The following is a 21,021-nucleotide window of genomic DNA, read 5'->3' on the forward strand; positions in this document are numbered from 1 at the left end:
TGGACATTTTCCCCTATGTTACTTGAGAATCACATGCAGTGCCGGCTGAACAAACATGTTGAACAAAAAACAAACAGGGAGATGGAAGGACTGGGTGGGGAGGGGGGTGTCACTGGTTCTCCCTAATAAGATCGGAAAAAAACAAAAAACATCCTGTCTTTGATCAGATTACAGCAAGAAAATCATTGACTAGTCACCAGCTTTTTAAGACAGAAAAATCCACGTTTATTTTCAATGGTTAACCAGGCGAGAAAAGCAGGAACAAGTTGAGGACAAGCAGGGAGTGAAGATGAATCAAAGACAATTCATCTAGGGCCAGAGGTGTTAAGGTTAGAGGAGTTGTATTTCTGTCTCTCTGAGCTGCAGGGACCCCGTCATACTGAGCTTAAATCTGCGAGAGCTGTTGATGTAATTGTATTGAAGTTCTAGCGACCATCTGTTCTCCGTTGGGAGGGCCTGGCTCCTCTCGTCGGCAGTGAAGTGGTTATGTGCAGCATATCACTGCTGCCGACGTGCTCACAGAGAAAAAACTTCCCTTTCAGATTTTCCCAACGGCTGCTAATAAAATCCAGATGTTAGACTGGAGAAGTTTCTGCCTCCCTCCTTTTCTCCTCCCTCTCCATCTTCTGTCCTTCTACATCTCTTCTCATGGTCCCAGCACTCCCCTGTCTCGCTACGTTGCTAATCATTTGTTATGCTCTTTTCATCCACCTCTCTTCCCGTTGCTCCTTCATTCACCCCCCCACCATACATCCATCCTCGCCTCTTTCTTTCTCTCCAGCCACTAAACCCAGAGTCATTCCTAAATAAAGGAAAGTATTTGTGACATTTGGCCGAGGCAGTTTGTGCCAAGAACAACTCCCTGGCTAGCCAGACACATCTGGAGTATGTTAGGCCTGCACTGGGCACTGATACCGACACTGGCTATCCCACCACACATGCACTCACAAAAAGTAGTCCCAAGCCTTGTACCACAGGAAACATACTAATTGGACTGCATACGTTTTTACCAAGCTTGTTGTTTCACGTCATACTGAAAACTGTAATTCTCACCAGACAATCTAGCAGCTGCATGCCCAAATTATCTGTCATACTTGTTTGTGTGTTGTTTACACTTTCTCAGCAGCAATAGTCTAATAAGCCGTTTATATGCATAATAGTGCAAGAACAAGACCACTTGCATGTATTCTGTGTATGCATGTGAACTACATCTGAGTGCACACTTGGGTCTTATTGGTTCAGCATGTATCTCTCTATGTGTGTCTGTGTCTGTGTGTGTGCGTATGTGACTCTGGGGTCCCTGTGTGAGAGGAGCTGAACACCTGAACATCAATAACTGTCATGTGGGCCACCTGGGACCCCACAGCCAGCTTGCACCATGGGCACACAGCCATCACCAGCACAGCTGCCACAGAGAAGGGAGGGGGTGAGGGTAAAGACAGGCAGAGAGAGCAGAGACATGAGGGGAGGAAGGAGGAGACGAGAAAGGAAACACACACATGAGACAGTGACTGTGCGTTTGCTTCTGGGAATGGACTGCAAAGACAGACAGACATGAACATAGAAGAGACTTTAGATGTAGCTTCTGCTCTAAATGAAAACACTCCTTTGTTCCCACTCATTTACATATTCTTTTCCTAATCCTGTCAGCTGTGTGTCTAATTTTGCCAGCTGAGAGCTCAGCCTAGGGCTGTCATAAACAAACATTTGATCAGACTTTCTGTTTTCTTTCCTTCGATATCCACTACGCTGTTGATACAGAGGTATGCGATACAGTTCTGCAGAAGTATGCCTGCAAGATTTTAGGAAAACACGAGATATGCGACAACATTGTTGAATATTGCATTGACCACATGACTTGCGAAATATCAACAAATACTCCAATATATGGTGCCAATAGCAGGTGTATTAATGAGGGCTGCATTTCTCTTCTGAATCTGTGCATGCTGGACAGATAGAGTGCATGCACAAAAGCGAAACATCCTGTAAGTGGAATGCAGCCTTCATTAATAGACTTATGCTCGTCCCATTTCCAGTCAAAATGTCTTTGAGATATTTTCATCACAGAATTTGCATGCTGCTATAGTGAAAATGTTTCACTATATTATGCAGCTCAATATATTGTGCAGCTCATCACGTTTCAGGTGGGAATAGTTGGCATTAGCACGAAACTGCAAGAAGGATAACTGAAAATGATCGTGACCAAAACCATATTTTTGTCACCTGACCAAGCATGACAGGTCCCTCAAAAGTGTCTGTTTTGTGCCATGTAGCAGAAAATGTTGAATAATGTCTCACTTTGGTAATGTACCATACTGGCTCAAAAAGCAGAAACTGACCTATGGTAATACTGCGTTTGGAAGCCTTAAGGATTTGCACATACAGCTTCCAGGCCTCAACTGCTCACACTTCTTGTTCAGTTTAAATGCAGGGATGTTGAATTCTGGGTCTGCTGCTTCACTTTGTTAGCATTGCTTGTGGTGGAAAGTTAGAAATACCAAAATCCTTCAGGCGGCTGCGCAGGCCCCAGGGTATCAAATTGTCTGACTGACTGTGTGTCTGATCTTGTGGCTGACGATTCCAAACATCAGGCATGCCCACCGTGGAGTGTTAACACACTTCCATGTGAATCCTGTCTTCCCCTCCCCCACACTAACAGGATGTGATGCGGTGATAATGGTAATGCATTTTAATAACTAATGCACTAAATTTGATGAATATGACAATTAATAATTATCTTTTGCAACACAAAGTGTCGATGTGTTGTTATCCTTTTTATAAATATATATATATATATATATAAAACCTACATACAAATTGTTCTCCTGTCGTGTACTGTAATATAACAATAAATCCCAGCATATGGACTGTAAAATATTGTAATTTTATAGTGTAATTCTTCCTACTTTATATTCAGATTGCAATAAATATCTGAGCGTATTCGCAGTGAGCACATTTACATTAATAAGCTCCCTGATCCAAACACCTGCAGCCTCAACCAATGCCTATTAGCTCATCAGGCTTTTAATTACTCTGTTAATTGCGTACAGGCAGCATGAAGGGCAGCCTGGGAATAGGACAAGGGGGGCCTCCTGAGGACCCAGCCTGACAAGCCTGACAAACAAAGAGCAGGTTTTCTACCAACAGCAGCCACAACAGAGCAGCTCTGGAGGCTGGGAGGAGAAACAAAACAGGAGATATGAGCTCCAAGTGCTTCATCAGCAGCACTGCTGCACCGAGTGATATCACCTCCTGCTCAGATCGGTTAAGCCAGGAGGCTGAAGATGGGAGCTGAGTGATGAGAGAGGCTAGGGACGGAGGAGATGTAAGAGAATAAACTGAGGGCGGAGAGGAGCATGGCCTATACAGAGAGTTGCACATACATCTGTGAGTGTCTGCGCCACATCTGGATTAGTTCATATTGGCCACAGGAGAGAGGGGGGCTGGGGTGGCTGTGAGGAGCTAGCGTGGGAATGTCCTGTGGGTTTATTGTATTTGTGGGAGAGTTAGGCTGGAGTCTCCACAGAGTGACCTGTCTGTCACAGAGCTCTGCCATAACACAAACATCCTCTTAACTGTACAAACCGGACTCACACACATGCAAATAAGACTAGGAGGCAGGTGACATGAGAACAGCTTGAGAAACTTTGGATTTGCTTTCTACCCGAGTTATGTGGCATTTAGTCTTTATCTTTAGCAAATATCTCTATTGATCTTTTCAGCGTGTGTCCCCCTCGCGGCAGATGCCCTCCCTCCAATTCTTCCAGGAGCAGTGTTTGAGGAGGTGTGTCCCGGAAACAGCGGCTGGCGCTCGCTTCCTGTGTGACAGGTGTGCAACGGAGGCCTGACAGCTGCTGTCCTGCTCTCTCTTTCCCTCCCTGTATTCCTGTTTCTCCGTCTTTCTAGCCAGCTGCAGCAGAGAGTAGCTCTGTCTGTTCTTACGTCACCGTTGCTGCCTACTGATTTATGGAGCACAAAAGACTTAGATTTGACCCTGGCAACATGCGCGCGCACAGACACACACACACACACATCACAGCAAATGCAGCATCTCTTTCTTTGCTCGTCGTAGACTCCTTGCTGGTGTGAGTGTTAAAGGGAATGTGTGAAATGCTTTTTGCACAGGTATAACCTGACACTCAGCTGTCGCTTCCAGCTAAGATAGGAAAACAAACAGGAGATCAGTCATTCTCCAGCTTGATGTCTTGTATTTCATTTCATTTTAAAAGTCTCCTCTGTCACTATGGACCTGTGAGCAGTGACAAAACTGTCTGCAGCCTCGACTGCTCCCCATCCTGCCAGCGCTCTCATACCTCTTCATTTGGCCTGCAGGCACAGTAACAAAAGCGCCTGACATTAGCCAGGCATGGGTAGGGTGTTGTGTATTACCCTTCAGGACCCCGTAGTTTTCACACGTACACACACAAAGACACAGAAACCACTGTGAAAACAGAATGTGGTGGAGAGGGGGAGCATTCATGTGACAGGTTAGAGAGGAGCTTTGACAGTTTCTCCATTTAGCCTACAGCCAGCTCATGCTGGAAGCTGCCGAAATAAATACCAGCTACTCCTCTGGGACACGAGCTGACTACAGGACACCACCACAAAAACAGAGCAAGTGGATGAAGAAAGAGAGCGACTGCTGTGCCAATAACATGCTAATTATGTGAGCTAATTGGCAAATTGAGATGACCCGCTGTCGTGGTCATGGTCAAGGAAAGTTCACGGCAAACACTTCTGCAATGAAGGAACTGATCTTTTGTAGTTTTATGTTAAAGTGAAAACTTGCTTTAGTTCCATGGTTCTGTTTTTTATGGCATAAATATAAGAAAGTCTATTTCAAAAGATGTAAAGCATGACCAACCTGCCCAGTGTTTCCTGTTATTTAGTTTGTTGTCTCGATTTCTCATGCTGATTTTTTTTTTCGTCATTTGCAATCCCTTCACCCTGACCAGTTGAGGCAGATGGCCATCTTCCCTGATTTTGCCTTTTTTTCAGTTAAATGGGACTTCTCTTTCTCAGAGCCACCAAGCGTTGTTCAAATGGAATCGTTGGGTTTCTCTCTAGCTGCCCTTGTGATTTGACGTTTTAATTTATAGGCATTTTATTTGTTTCCAAGACAAAATTTTCATGAAATATCATAATTTTTCACCAAGTAGCAAGTAAATCCCAGACCTCTACCTCCTCCCTTCAGAAGATATTTTAACTGAATTAAATAGAGATGAGCTCAACCACATAATTCAGTTGTGTTGCATTCTATCGCAGCTGTCACATAATTGAGTGTCAAAAGTCAAAATGTGAATTAACAGTAACACAAAGATGTACTTTCTGTCTCACTTTTCATCACAGCTGATTTAATAAGTAGGAGATTCTTTGGTGACTAAAGTTTATATGGAGAAATTTTTAATTTGTATTCTGTCTGAAGATTTGATCGTTTTTTCATCTTTCAGTCACTGCCGTGATATTTTTTCTCATGAGATATAAATCTGTAGTACCACAGTGACAACCTGATTGTACCTGTGCAGGACTGTGGGAAACTCCATCCCAGTCAGCCTCAGCACTCTCTTCCAAACTACAAAACTCTCGCCTTGGTTGAATCGACGGACTTCGCCTAGTGTATTGATGGAGGTTGGAAACGGAGAGTAACGAGCTGACGGTTTTGTCTGATATCAGGCAAATGGAACTCTGCAGTATTTGCATTATTTAGAAATGTAGAATGGTCAGGAAGTCCAAATCAATATACAACAAGTCTTTGATTTCTATCAAAAGAAAGATTAATATGAGTTTACTTGTGGTTTCAAACGTAATATATAATTCCTGTTTAACTGAAAGCCAATAGATGTGTGAACTCCAACCTACTGTCAGCTCAGGTCAGAGTATATTACTAATAGGACGATATCTGTGCATGAGAGACTGAGTGGAAACAAATAAGCCCAACCTCTGCATAGTGCTTCGGCTGGTAACCACAAAATGCTTTGCAACAACTCACTTCTTAAAGTGACTACTGCTCTTTAACAGGTCAGGAAAATGTGTGACCTTCCCTCTTTCTATACTTCAAATATTTCTGTGTAGCTAAAACATAAATTTCAAAGCAGAATTGTTATTTTGCATGAGCAATACATTTATGAGAGGGGCACAGTATGTATGTGTTTGTGTGTGTGTAGAGAGGAAGGAAGGCTGGAGCCGAGATTAAGGTCTGTGTAACTAACTGGTAACACAACGGCACTCAGTGGCTCAGTTTCCCATTTGAAGAGACGGAACCATCTGTGTGGCAAAGGATCTGTTTCCAGGAGATAACGACAGTTTGAATTTCACAAATACTGTACGGAGACAAAGAGAGCAAATGTGAGCGACGTGCCTTCCTTCCCACTCTCTGCGTGCACGATTCTCCGTTGCAGCACTTCCCCATACATCCAGAGAGGACCGCTTTGGAGTGGTCTGTGTTTGTTTACTCCTCGCCTGTGATAATGGCCTCTGTGTGGGGCAAAGGGAAGAGGAGGAGGAGGGGGGGTCATTATATCAGGTACCGGTGGTGATATGAACCTCCCATTTTCTCTGTTGGCCTGTCCACTTGGCTTGATTAAAACAGAGCTCAGCGCTACTGTAGATTAGCCCAGCTGTTTCCTCTGTCTGACTCTGATCTGAGCACACTTCCTACCATGAGGCAGGCAGGGTGGGTGGTGAGAAGGTGCAGCAAGGAGCGTGAAAGAAGAAGGAGAAGAAGGTCAACAGAGGGTCAGAGGTCAGTGAGCATGTGAGGAAGTAAAAGGTGAGCAGGGAAGGCTGGAGGTGAATTTGGCACAACAAGGAAGGGAGGAGGGGGAAGTGTTTTTTCTTGCTTGTAGCTGATAGAAGTTTATGGGTTGTGACATTTGTTTGCAGCCATTCATGACTGAGCATTACTGAAAGCTGGAAATGTGCCTCCTTTTAAAAACGGATACTTGAGAGTGTAATTTGTCAGTGCTGTATGTATGTTGATGAATTTAGGTAAGATGAAAAGTCAATTCAACAAATTTATCTCATAAATGTTCAGCTTTCAATGTTGAGTTCTCACCTCTCTTGAGTTTGACAGATAGAGCAATTCAAGCATTTCCCCTCATCTGCACAGGAAATCTGGAGAAAAGACACCTGATTTTTCCAGCGACAGAAAACTAGCGGTAAAGGAGTGCTGAATGTGTGCGCTGTTTTATTTTTTAGAAATTAAAAAAAGACAGTTTGTGTAAATATAGTGGAGAAAGCAAAGAAAAGGGAGAAAGAATGATGTTTCTAACACACAATTGGGGTTTTGCTTGGCCTCCACCCTCCGCTTTGCTCCCACGCTGTGGCGTCAGCAGGCCAACCATCCGATAAGTGTGTTTCTCATTCCATCAGATGTTGGGAAGCTGCTCGTTTCTCGACTCTGGTCTCTGACATTCTCCATCTCCCCAGAGAGGCTGGACAGCCTTGTCACAGTAATATCAAACACATGTGGAACAGACCAGGGCAGAACAGACCAACACACACACACACACACACACACACACACACGAAAGCACACACACACAGGGCGAGAGAAGGCAGCCAGAACCCACTGGTCTTTCTCAGTACGAGTCCAGATAGTAAGCTTGCATTCACCAGGATAGTTACTCCATAAATTACTGCCACATTTACACAAAACTCAAACAAAAGTACTCATCAAACTCATTAAATTCTCCTAAATTGTACGGGACGCATACAAAGACTCTGCTTAAAGCATCAGTTCTGACAGAACCTGCTAGAGGATATCTCACTGGAAGTAGAAGTACAAATGGAAAACCAAAACGGATCTTGTTTGTATATTACTCCCCTATAGCTTCCCTTTAAAGCCGCTTCGCTTTAGCTGTCATTATTTTATTGTGAACAGGCACACAGACACACACACACACACACACACACACACACACACAAGAGGTTGCATCAGCTATTTGCTCACTGCTGAAGAAATTAAACACAGGTGATGTTCTTTCCCTCTTGCTTTGAAAGATCATTTCACCCTGGAGGCAGGACTGTGTGACTTCCTGCAATCAGCTAATCAAAGAATAATATCCCCTGGTCTTGAGTGACAGCTTGCGCCACAAATAAATAGAAAATTTCAAGTTGGTATTCATAAACACTATTTGTGCTGTACTTATGACTGAAATATGTATGCACATGTCAAACGTCACAAATGAAAACTCTAAAGTATTTTGCCCAAATGATCTTGTCCTGTCTTATTTTGTGTAATTCAGCTTTCAACTTAGTATTGAACACTTGTTAAGATGATGTATACATGACACGGATATAAATAGACTACACATACACTGTGCATCTCTGTGTCTTTGTATTATTTTTAATGGGGGAGAATGGCCTATTCAGAGCCAGCCCCCCCTTCTCCTATACCAATCATCACACACATGAGATGGCAGGCCGGTGGGGGAAATGTATTTTGCTCATTTACTAACATGGGGGAAGGCAACCCCCCCCCCCCCTAAACATATGTGGTTAACATATGAGGAGTGTCTGAGTGGATCCCCTCTATTAGGTCACAAAATATCAAATATGATACCAAATACATCTGTTTGTTGACTTACAAAGACAAAGATATGTAAACATAAGCACACACAGGCTCGATATGCTGGCTTGTGTCCACCGCTTGACTTGTCTTGTTTGTGATGGCCCAGGTGTTGGTGTTGTGCTGACCACCTGACCGGCTCGCTGTGTGCTCGGCGCTCCCACCCACCCAAGGCCATCTGCTCAGCTCATTAATTAGGAGACAGCCAGTTTCACCTGCATTGCCCGCATTTAGATCACAATAATTACCACACACAAAGCACGCTCAACAAGCCCACGCAATCACACAGCAAACATGTTGAGCTGTGTCCAGATCCTGCAGTATCAAGTACCAGGATGGAGGCGCGCCTTTTAGCTTTTGCTCAATGTGACAATATTAGCGATGATCAAAAACAATTATTACTTTTGCCATCTTGAATTTCTCCCAGATGAATACTAATTTACTTGCACAAAAAAAAAGATATCATACAACAGTTGTGATTTACCTGAAGCAACATGAATGAAGTTCAAAATAATCACTATTATACAAAGGAGACTTTCTCCTGGTCTGAGGCTTTGCGGGATGCTGTGTCTACAGAGGAAACAATATTCTTCTGGTCAAGTTTTGCGATATGTTCCCTGTACATCTATAGAGAAGACATCCACCACAGGTGCATGTAAAATTGCTAAACACTCTGCAAGCTGGGGTCATAAAGAATGGTCTGCCTTTTAAGAGAGCTACTTAGTGATGAAGTGTGGACATCTGCCTGAGCAGGCGGAAGGCCCTATGGATCGGCTGGAAGGAGCAAGGAAGAGATGCTCGCTTGGTGGTTATGTTGGAATATATTGTGCGGTGAGGCAGGGTGTCTGCACTGCGGTTTCACCTCTGCAACCTCCCGTGCATTGTTCAAGACTATTATCAACTGTTAAATTATTCAGATGATATTTACCAGGGCCAATTATACAGGGCTCTGTCCTGCAGAGAAAATGGCCAAAGTGTTTTACCGTTGCACTCACATGCAGAGGAGTTTGCTGCTGAGTCTGTTCAAGTGGGGGGGGGGTTGTTGAAACATTTGGTGGTTTCTTGTTGTTGTTATAAATCATATAAATCAATTCACTATATTTCAGACAGTGATGATGCACTATAACACAAAAGGTGGAGAGGCTTGTCTGAGGCACCGTGCAGTTCAGCTCAGGGTAAATGCCTACATTTATCCCTTCACACCCATCACCTTCATCACAGAGAACAGAGATTTGGTGTCATCACTTTGTCTCAACATGTCTTTGATATACAGCACAGACTGCTGGGGCAAACAACTCATGACCCTCCTTTTGTCTTCCCCTTTCTGCTCTCATATTTGGCTCACTATACCAAAATAAACAGATGAAAAGTGCATGTTTTAAAATATCATTGAGTTCATTCTTCTTCTTCTGTGTGTTGTAGACAGAATAACATGCTGTTTCTAATTTTTACCAATTCAGCAACTAAATAATTAGAAATGTTCTATTTTACATGCAGAAACGACATGGTTTAACTATATTCAACATCCTAAACCATCTGAAAACAAGTTAACATATAAAACATTAACAATGATGAGGGTTTAATAGCAAAAAAACTATTTAAAGAATATATCAAAACAGGTTTTTGAAAAGTATCCATTTTTTTTACACCTTTAAAGTAATCATGTTGACTAAATATTAAACTTAGGACATTTCAGCAGTCTAGGCTTTTAAATGTGAAACCCGTGTACTATTACATGTCCATGTGAGCTCCAAGTGCAATTAGAAACTAAATCAAACGTGTTGCCGTGACTGGCTTCGTCAGTGTGTGCGCAGGTTTTTACTTACTTTGTGAAGGTCGAGGTCAAGCTGAGGTAACGGTAGCGGTGATAATCCACACCAAATAGTTTCTTAACAGGTTTTTATATAGTCTCAATCCCCATCGTTAAGGAAAACAAGAATAAAGCCTTTGTTCTGTTATTCCTTTTTTTCTCTTCTTTTCTAGTTTTAAGGAAAGAAGGACAGTCTTTACGCATAAGAAAATGTTAAGTTCTCCTTTGGGTGTTCAAATAGGGTCCAGGTTTAATAAATTAGGCTGCGAGGTATTCTTATAGTTATGTCGATAAAAGAGGATATAAAACCAAAGCCAAGGCTCTTGAATCCTTAAAGAAACTAATGTCTTTGGTTTTGTTGTCGAGTTTTTTTTTTCTTTAAAGCAAACAGATTCTTGTGTTGACGATATAACTAATTCAGAACTTGTCCCAGTCATGTAAATCCGCTCTCATGCACATTTTAACCATCCCAGAGAGAAGAAACAATAGGGTGCAGTTTCAACTGCAAAAAAAAGAAAAAAAATTATAATGAAATTGAAGATAAATAAATAAACGCGCCTCCTTTCTGTTTTCCTTTTAAGCAAACACAGCTACTGGTTCGTTAATGGTACTGTTCTTAAGTCCTCAAATGCTCGCCTTGTAAAACCAAATGGTCAGGATGCGGATCCTCCGGACTGTAGGGTGCGTCTGTAATTCCTCTTGTGGCAAGTTTAAAACCGTCCTCTTTTAGTTCACAGTTTAACCAGTCCGTGGTGACAGGACCAACTTCTCATACATCCGACGAGATAAATGAATCTTCTCTCTTGTTGTGTTTCTTATCAGCCTGCGGACCGGCTGCTCCACCTCCACGTTTCTGTGTTGTGTCTTGTTCTCCTCCGACGCGCTGATCCTCCGTCGAGCTGCGCTCAGATGTTTGTGGTATTAATAATTCACTTCTCCCAAAGAAAAAAAAAAATCACACAGACCGCAGCACATCCACAGGTTCTTTAACCGTAAGTTCACAATTTGAGGGGTATCCGGACTTATTTTGTCCTTAGTGATGAGTGGAGCTGGCGGGCCCACTGTGCGCAGTAACCGCGGCGCTCTCCACCTCCTCCTCGCTCTGTGTTCTCGCTGGAGCCTTCTGTCTGCGTTTAAACACCATCTGGAGCTCCTAACCCCTATCTCTCTCCCTCTCTGTCTCTCTCAGTCTCTCTCTCTCGGGTACCATCCGAATCAAGCGCTGGCAGCTATTGTATAGGAATCTTTTCTAAACTGAAAAATATTAGTGAAGAGCCCAGACTCTATATTGACGCAAATCTACCAAAATTAGTCTGACTTTTCAACAATATGTCAGTGGCCTGAATAATTCAATCTCTAAATGGTGACTTTTCAAAAGTGTTTTAATGGTAGTAATACAACAAAATCACGGGTTAAGTAATCTAAATGATATTTTGTGAATATAATTTATGTCTTGCATGCGTTGCCAACAGCAAATAGCCCCCTACCGAATTGTTTTAGATATCAAACATCTCCAATCAGAAAGCAAGGAGGGCTGAGGGGGAACTCGGTTGTTTTTGTGTCTGCCCGTGGGGGGCGCTGTTTCCTAATATCAGGACGACGAGGACAACAGGGACTGGACCACTCTGCAGACTTTATTTATCTTTTTTAACACTTTAACAACGGCTTTTTTTGAGAGATGAGTAAACGCAAAAGAATGTCTGCCGGCATGCAAACATACACCAGTAAATACTGCATAGCTTGTAAAAGTGACAGTTTTCTCAGATGCCATAAACAGTCAGGTTGGCTGATGTGAAGATGGACAGATGGAGGATGTGTCTGCGTTGTAAATAGTGCTCTCCTATCAATGTGTATAATATTATATTATTATTATCATGCATATGCTTCTGGCTTGCTTGTTTTAATTTCAGCCATTGTGTTGTACAGTACACCGGCAACATTAATATTTCCATTTTATTGCCTCATGTTTAAATGACTGCCTCTTCATTGTAATTTTTTTAAGATGCCAATGTAACATCTTGTCAGTGACACAGCTTAGACTCAACAACAACAGTGTCCATTTCCCAACCTGACAAATTTTCTACTGATTATTGAATGAATGAATGAATAATTAATAATTGGGTCTGTGAAAGGTAAGAAAATGGCTTTGAAAAAAAGCATGGAACACATTTTCAGAGGCAAGGGAACATCTTAATTAATTTTCCAAAACTCAAAGTAACTCAAATGATTGTGTTTAAAACAGATAAAAGTTGCAAAAATCGTTGCTTTTGAAACATTAGAAACAGTGATGGATTTAGTTATTTCTTTTGATCAAGTTTTTGATTAAATGACAACAAATTAAATTTCCAGCTCAGTTGGACCCATTTGCGGGGAAAAAAATCCTGAATGTGTACCAGCGCAAAATAAATAAAAAAAATGAATTATCTAAATAAACAAATACACAAAGACAGACAGAGAACAGAGAAGGTACAGTACATCTGCTGCCTCTGTAGTGAGAATCCTCCACCTGTCCACACTGGTCTGTTAGTCCCTTTGCCCCACCCACCTGCCCACTCTCTTAGCACACACACACACAAACACACACACACACACACACAGAGCCACAGAGGAGGACAGAAGACAAAGCTGACACCCTCCTGACCCCACCTGTGTCTACAGAACAAACAGAACCAGCTTGTAAAGTACACACAGACAGCTGCTGAGCCCCGACACCAGTCACACCAGCCTTCATATAACACAAACGCTGCCTTCATGTTGAAGTGTGGGGACTTTTGAAAAATGCTCCATCACTGATTAAATAATTATTTATGATGTTATGCAAGGGGAAGCCCCAGTTATCTATGACTGAGACCTACCAGTTTTGTGTGTGACCAATGAGAAGAAATGCCTTTGGGTATTCTGAAGTTCAGTCCAGATGTTTTTGCTCAAATTGAAAAATCTGATTTTGTGTAAAGCTGGATGAGCACATTTAGAAAATCAGGTACCCCAGCTCTCTACCCCTGCATCGCTCTGTATGTGTGTCTCCTTAGTATGGAAGAGTATGTGGCTTGTTTTCTCAATGTGCAGAATACTGAACATGGTAGAGGTGTGTGTATATGCATGTGTGTGTGTGTGGCCTTGACTGACAGAAAGGTTGGCAATGAGGGCTGCATCCAAAGAAAGGATTCCTGTCAAGGTGACAGCTCCAAGATTGACAGGAGGCTATTCTCTGAGGGAAGGGAGTCAGTCAACCTGTCAGCCTCCCTGTACGACAGCCTCTCTCCTCTTAATTTGGCCTTTTGTTGAGTGGTCACCAGGTTAGCTTCGACGCTCCATGTGGCCAGCCTGATAAACTGCACAATAAAACACGCACACAAGGTGGAAACTTGCCTCGATGAACCCTCTGTACTATAATACTGTGACTGGAAGTCCCTTTGATGGCACTAATGACAAAGACAGCTTTGTCTCTCATTCTTTTCATTCCTCTATCTCTCTATCACCTCACAAACAGCCGCTCTCCTGCTCTGGACTTTATTATGTTGACAGCATCTCTTGGATGGTTGCGCACTCGCTGAGACACAAGAAGTGAGTTTGGTCATTGTGCTGCTTTGCAAATGACTATTTCTGTCTCTTTGTGTATATGTGAGTTGGAGTAAAAGCAAGTGAGAAAGAGAGAAGTTTGCTGCATTTCCTCCACTCACACATTGTAAATCCTTTTCTATAGTGGCAGTCACAGGCTAGTGTGTTGAAAAGAGATAAGGCCCTGAGCTGACTGAAAGGAACGCTAGACCCATTGTGTTCCCGCGCTCTTCTCTCCTCTGCTATCCTGTCCTCACTTGCTCACATTCAACACATCACACTTTTATGAAGCTGCAATTAATGCTGCAAATGAAGGGTCCAGAAGTATATTTCATGACATCAAAAAAAATAAAAATAAAAAACTTGTTATGCTGATACAAAATATTTTGGTTTGAGTTGAGACATTACCTTCTGAGTCACATGCAACCTCCCTAAATATGAGTTTTGCAATTTGAGCTGTTTTCTCCGATAGCCCACTTAAGAGGATGTTAGTCTCTCACTTTGTGTGTTAACATCTTTAATGTGCCATGTTTTAAACTGCTCCCTTATATCATGAAAGACGGCAAGACAGAAAGAGGGGATTTTTTTCTGTGATATGGCGTGGTGTAACGGATCATTGACCCACCCACTCAAGCACACACGTTGGAATGCTGCTTTTACAAATTGCACTCATAGACCCCTTGACATTTTGTTTGAAATTGAGCATTAAAGTGTCATCTGTTTGAATAATCCAGACATGATGGGAATTGAAAATTCATGCACATGGATACAATAATTTCCTTGTAGATACTTTGCATTGCTGTAGATATTCCAGCATGTCCAGTATGGCCATAATTCTCCATGCTATGTACTTTTCAAATATTGAAACATTGCAATGTGTGCATCACGTAATTGTATTAATACTGAATATGCTTAAGGGTATTAATTTCTGAGCCAAAAGAAACATTGCGTCATTGCCCATCTCTTATTTATTGAGAGATAATGATGTTACAATTGCTGTGAAATTTTGCTTAAATTCTTTTTTATACATATGCATCCATAGTAGTACTGAATACTCACTTTGATGAGACTGCTTGTGTAGGAGGATCTCAGAATTACTTTTATACTGGAACAAACTTTTAGATGTGTGTACAAATGGTGTGCAATGGTAGTGCATGGATCTGTGTATTGACCAGTCAAGGTGGCTAAGTAAGACCTCCGAGCACATCTGAACTACACATGTGCAAACTGATGAGGAGGAAGCGGCACCTGATAACATCAAGTGTTGACGCAAGAACAGGATATGCAGCCAAAGTGGAGAAAGAAACGGACAGTACAAATGTGAGCCATTCTCATTTTAAGCAATAGTTCTCCCGGCTTTTCTGAAGGTCTTTCAGAGTTTTTCTTTAGATATTGGGTACTTTTTCACCTATTTTCAGTTCAGTCCTTGTATCTGACCATTTTCAAAGGAACGTGTTTTGCGTTTGTTAAAGGGGAACTCCGGGGCATTTGAAGCGCAATCCCATTGCTAGAGGTTGTTAAATACTGACAGTAGGACACAGACTGGTGCAAATCGGCGCTCCCTGTGCGGCGATTGCGCTGTTTGCGCAGCCTGTCATGCTAGCCAACTACGTGGTGGCCAAGGGGCAAGTGCTAAACCTTCCACGTAAAACAACAACTTGCACACTGCAGAAACGTCACACCACTTTATAAACCACCCGACAATAAAGTCACAAGCCTTACCATCAAAACCATATGCATGGTTCTCACATTACTGGCATGGGGACGTTACAAAACAACTTTATAAACAGCATGTCACTTACCGGTTGTCGGTATGCGCGCGCATGTGAAAGCCCAAAAGAGTCAATGGACGATACTCCCATTTACAAAACAATTATCTCCTCTAGAAAAACTGCGTTCAAGTATTTAAAACATTACAACAATATTACTGGGCATGTATTGTTGTAATGTTTTACAACAAAACATAAAAAAGGCACCTAATTCAAGGGATATATCAAGCTTTGTGTCTCCACGTTTTTTAAATTGTATTAATATGTACTTTGTTACCAGCAGCTTGTGACGAAGACACAAAATTTGTTTCCATTTCTTCAAAAGCTATGAGCTGAAAACTTGGGATATCTCAACATGGTGTGAAGTGTGTCCTTCAAAAATTTTAAGAGGAACTCGAAAAGGACTAAATAATAGTATATATAATAATAGTATATATATATATATATATATATATATACACGTATGCGTGTGTATGTGAGTGCTTGTGTGTATAGACAGTTGGTGGTGCTGGCAGTGAAGATAGTGAGCAGAGGAGGATGAGGCCCTGTATCAATTTGTGAACATCTGTTTCTCATAGAAACCACAAAGCTGGTGCTGAGGAAATAAAGAGGATAACTGCTCGCTCTCTTTCTCTCTTTCTAACACACACACACACACACACACACACACACACACATCTCATCACCAGCTTGTCTTTCCAAACACACACATGGCCCTCACCTTTCTCCACACTTTATTTATTCAGTATTTGACCTCTTCTTGCATCATCACCAACAAATATAAAATACCATATTTTTGAGGATTTTTACAAATTTTCCTTTAACCATCTGAGCCAGTGATGTAACTATAAGGCAACGTGTCAGTGAAAAAGTGGACAGTGCATAATGTAGGTTTGAAATATTTTGCTAGAGACAGTGTCTCGTTTTGTTTTGTCACTCTGGTTGTGATAACATTATTCGTCAGGAGGTTAACTGCTGAGACAGTGATGGGGCAAAACTTCAAGACAAACCACTAAAAGAAGAATAAAACAACATTGTGCACATAGAACTATTTTGATCCCGCTAAACAACAACACTGACAGCTACGCCAAACCCAGATTCATGAAATAATTTTTGGTTCTTGAATAATATAACCTCTCATTCAAAGAGCTTAGTCAGATCCTGTTTGCAGGGGGTTCCAGGTATTAAACTCTTAAGGGCTCATTATGATCTCAAGAAGTCACATTGAAGTCACATGTGTGTCATTGACCCACCAGACCATGTGGGCATTTAGGGTTATCTATATTTTATGTCATTATGTCATTTGTCAGTCAAAAATATGTGAGAAGGTGTGTAAGGAAAGGAAAAAGTCTGAGATTGATATTTAGTGCCATGGGCCATACTGTCTTCAGATACAGGCGGACTGCTGAACCTTGGCCAAAGGAGCTGGCTCTCCTGTGTCTGTGCTGTGGTTGTTTTTGCCTCTCCTCCATACACTGCTTGCTGCATGATCTGCATTTACAAAATTGCTCATTTTGCATCTGCATGTTTTATCCTCCTTTTAGTGTTGCTGCACTTGAAATTTTGCTGTGATGTTGCCAAAAAACATCCCATTGGGTATTGTTTTACCCCTTTCGTTGGATGTAGTGATTTTTTTTCTTTTCTTTTCATTTCCAGATTTAGGAAATGCAGATTTAACTAATTGTGATTAGTTTAAACTTGGCTTGGAGAAAAATAAAGTTAAAAGATTAAAAGTCAGGGTTTCAGATAATTTTTCTTTTCTAAAAGTCTATTTTGCATGACAAATTGTGCTTGTTGATGCATCATAGTATCATCAACATCGGGGAAGTGTTTAAGTTATGTGTATATGTATCTACACTGGCAGCATGCCTCTTGTAGTCAGGGAAAATTGTAAAGAATATCCTATTCATATCTATAGAGGATTAGGATTGGCACAAAATTATTAAGTCTATGATACAGCAGACATGAGCCAAGGCTTTGTTAGGGATTCTCTGCACCTTTTCCATCAAAGTCCCTTGATTTAGTCCTTGCTGCCTTTCTTCCTCTCTCCATCTCTCTCATTGCCTTACAGGCTCTATCTGGGCGTGCTGTGAGGCTGTGCTGGTGCTGGGTGACAGTTCCTTATTGTAGAGAATCTGCATGAGTGTGTGTGTGTGCGTGTGTGTGTATGTGCATGTGTGTGAGTCTGTATGCTGTATGCGGCTGATAAGACCCAGGGAGAAGAGCCAGCATGCCGACATATTCTTGCCACCGCAGTTATCGCCCGTCGCAGCTGTGCCTGAGCTTTGCGACATCTGCTCCCTCACAGGAAGCCTATGCTGCAGCTCACAACACCTCATACAAACACGCAAACACACATGCACAAACTTTGCTGCTGCTTCTCCATACATTGTGAACACACTGCTGGACTGTACACCCACAATACACAAACATATTCGTAGACATCAGGCAAACTACTTGAGACAAACGGATCTGTTCAGAGTTCTAAATGGCACATTTTGATTTCCTTAGTGCATGTGAATTGGTTGGAGCACCGACACCAGAGTTCTACTGGGTTTTTATCACAGAATTACAGGGTGTATGCTTATGACTAAGCCTAATTATAGAGGCCTTATCATTGCAACGTTCACAAAGCTCATTACTGCCAAGAGACGGCATGCGCTGCAGGTAATTCACTACATTGGGTATTAGTCCTCGCACTGGCTTACCGTTTCTACATATTTAGAGTCTTTAAAATTTGTCTTTTAAAGTCTGATTGTTAATACATCTCTCCCTCAAAACCTTTTCTGATCCAAGTCTGTCTTTCATTTTTACCTGAAGGCACTGCTTTAGTGTTTTCAGTTCTTTATGAATCAGTTACATTTCATCTTTTTTTTTTGTTTCTGGGTGCCTTTTAAGTAACCCCCATCTGTCCACAGAATGCTCACTATTAAGTTTCAGTCATTCACCGTGATGCACCGTCACTGACCTGTGCAGTATGAAGCCATTGAAGCCGAACAGTGAATCTCCAGAATCTGGTGCTGTTCTCTGTAGTTGTGTGGGGAAGCCCAGAGGAAGACCACCCCCATCCCGATTCTCTCAAAACCCCTTTCCCTTTCCTTTCTTGTACCACAGGACAAATGTGCTCTACTGAGCTTGTTAGCATAAATTACAACTTTATTTGTACTTGACAGCACATATGAAAATATCACAATAAGAGCATGTTATTATTATATTATTAATAAAGAAATTAACCTCAGGACATTTAGTCGAGATGTTGTGATTTAACTTCAGCTGATCACTCTTAAAAATTTTTTTTAGCGGGTACTGTTTGATGTCATTCATCCCATCAAAACCTTTGCTTCAATCATCAAATAACAGGTATACTAGCAAGATGTAAAAACCTCACGTTGCCCTTAAAGCATGCGGCGCAAAGTCAACACAAACTGATTATCCGTCAATCACGTCATCTTAATGAGCAGACCTGACAGTTGTGGGACCCTCCATCACTCATCACGATTTACAATCTGCCAAAGATTTCACAAAACACGTGCCGTAAGATGACGAGCTTTCCTACCTTCACTACATTTGTAAAGGCTGCTGGCCACCAGGTTGTGATCAAGGCTTCCGGGCTGGAATCTGTGAGCAGCGTGTTTCTCCCTCAGCTCCCGGTGGCTGATCAGTGTGACTGTGGGGACACGTGGAGCAAATGAGGAAGCAGAGGACGACCCAGTTATCAAGTTATCCCTCTTCTGGCATTCCAAATGGACCTCAGCAGACATGTTGGAACTTTCTGGATTCTTTGGAAGGTGAAAGGTTTTGAGACGTACAAACTTGGAGCCTTTAGGTCCAAATGGGATAGCAGCAGAGAGTTAACACTAAAATTACTATTTGTTTAAAATGATTAGGTTTTCGCGCTTAATGTTCTCCATTAAGAACTTTGACAGGGGTAGTCCTTGTTTTTGTCATCATTTTCTCCAACTTTGCCTTTGAGGCCCCAGTCAACCATTATGGGACCTGCTGAATTGCCATGCAAGGACAAGGTCGTAGCAGTGCCTAAAGCTCCAAACAGTGAAATAAAAGAAACAATTAGAGGTATTTCCTTATCTTTCCTTCACGTCCTCCCAGAAGATGCTTATCCTGGTTGTATTAGTCCTGAAAGCTCCAGGTAGTTTCCTTGTCTTTATATTAGAAAGACATATAATAGCTGGATCTCACTGTATCCATGACTAACAGTCTTTCTCCGAAGACTTTTTAGCAGTCTCCTTTAGGTGATCACCTTGCGTGTAAATCTCCTTTCTTTCTTCTTTTCTGTTGACCACAATCATCGGATCTGTCTCCTCTCCTTTCCAGCAAACTGTGTGTGCAGCAGTCAAGAGCGCGTATGAGTGAACGAGTGTCAGTAGCAGGTCAGCCTGTCTTGTGGCTCTGGCTGAGGGGTTGTGCTCTCATTTGAACCCTCCTCCTGCCCTGCAGCTCAAAAGAGAAGTGTGTGGCTGAATGTTACAGTTTTTTGTGTGTTTTGTTTTCTGTGTTGCAGGGCTGCAGCCCCTGGGGAGGCCAGGTTGCAATGTTGCTTGCGGTGATAGCAGCAGACAACAGCAGGCAGCAGGACCTGGGCCTCCTTCTGGGCTTCCTCTGTCAGGAACCACCTGTGTCGGCCAGCAGCCATTCCTTCCCGTCCTGCATCCCCCGTTTAAAGGTAACTCTCCTTTGCACCTTGCCTGGTGTATACAATTCTTTTTCTGTAGTAATTTTTTTTAAAACTCAGCCGTCTTGTTCATCCATCTGATCATCTTTAGCGTTTGTGTGTTGTGTCGCTTGTCTTATGTAATGGAAAACCTGCTGCTCCAAATATACAGTATGCTTTCTGAATTCCTGTCTTTTTTGTTAGTTTTCTTACTTGCTTTAGTCTGTTTGGCTTCTGTTTTGTTTGCATGATAGTTCACAGTAAAGTGCAATAGGAAGTACATTGACCGAGATCCCCTGACAAGGGGATTGTGGTTAAATGAATGAATGACTATGATAACCTAAGTGCATGACAAAAGTTTGCAAAACTGGTCAGAGAAACTGATCATGACAAAGCCATATTTGAGGTGGCAAACAATAAACTCACGTGACTGATCAGCGTCTTCCTAGATATAATACAATATCCCAGATAGTCCCAGAAAATAAACAAGTTCTCTCCATTTTGCGCTTCTGGATGTCAACCAAAATTATTGTCCCTTTTCTCTTTGACTGTGTTTCAGGTTAGGACGAACTACTTCTCCGACTGAATTAAGATCATCAGAGGACCATCACCCTCTAGCAACACAGCACAAACTAGGTTATTTGCC

At 42.0% G+C, this 21,021-nt stretch overlaps 1 protein-coding gene across 5 annotated transcripts in view; it reads right to left on the reverse strand.

The window, feature by feature from the left end:
- The window catches only part of cbfa2t3 (CBFA2/RUNX1 partner transcriptional co-repressor 3), a 43,869-nt gene extending 23,693 nt beyond the window's left edge, over nucleotides 1-20,176 (reverse strand). For 2 of the 5 annotated variants that reach the window (XM_075453108.1, XM_075453085.1), the window contains exon 1: nucleotides 19,263-20,176. In XM_075453108.1, coding sequence (XP_075309223.1) covers nucleotides 19,263-19,467 — 205 coding nt within the window. In that variant the 5' untranslated portion in view covers nucleotides 19,468-20,176. Of the gene's footprint in view, nucleotides 1-10,395; nucleotides 11,922-19,262 lie in introns of those variants that run through there. The other 3 variants (XM_075453020.1, XM_075452952.1, XM_075453129.1) reach the window with 3 other exon arrangements.
- Nucleotides 20,177-21,021: the final 845 nt, after the last annotated feature.

The sequence above is a fragment of the Odontesthes bonariensis genome, chromosome 1, assembly GCF_027942865.1.
Source record: "Odontesthes bonariensis isolate fOdoBon6 chromosome 1, fOdoBon6.hap1, whole genome shotgun sequence".
Classification (NCBI taxonomy): Eukaryota; Metazoa; Chordata; class Actinopteri; order Atheriniformes; family Atherinopsidae; genus Odontesthes; species Odontesthes bonariensis.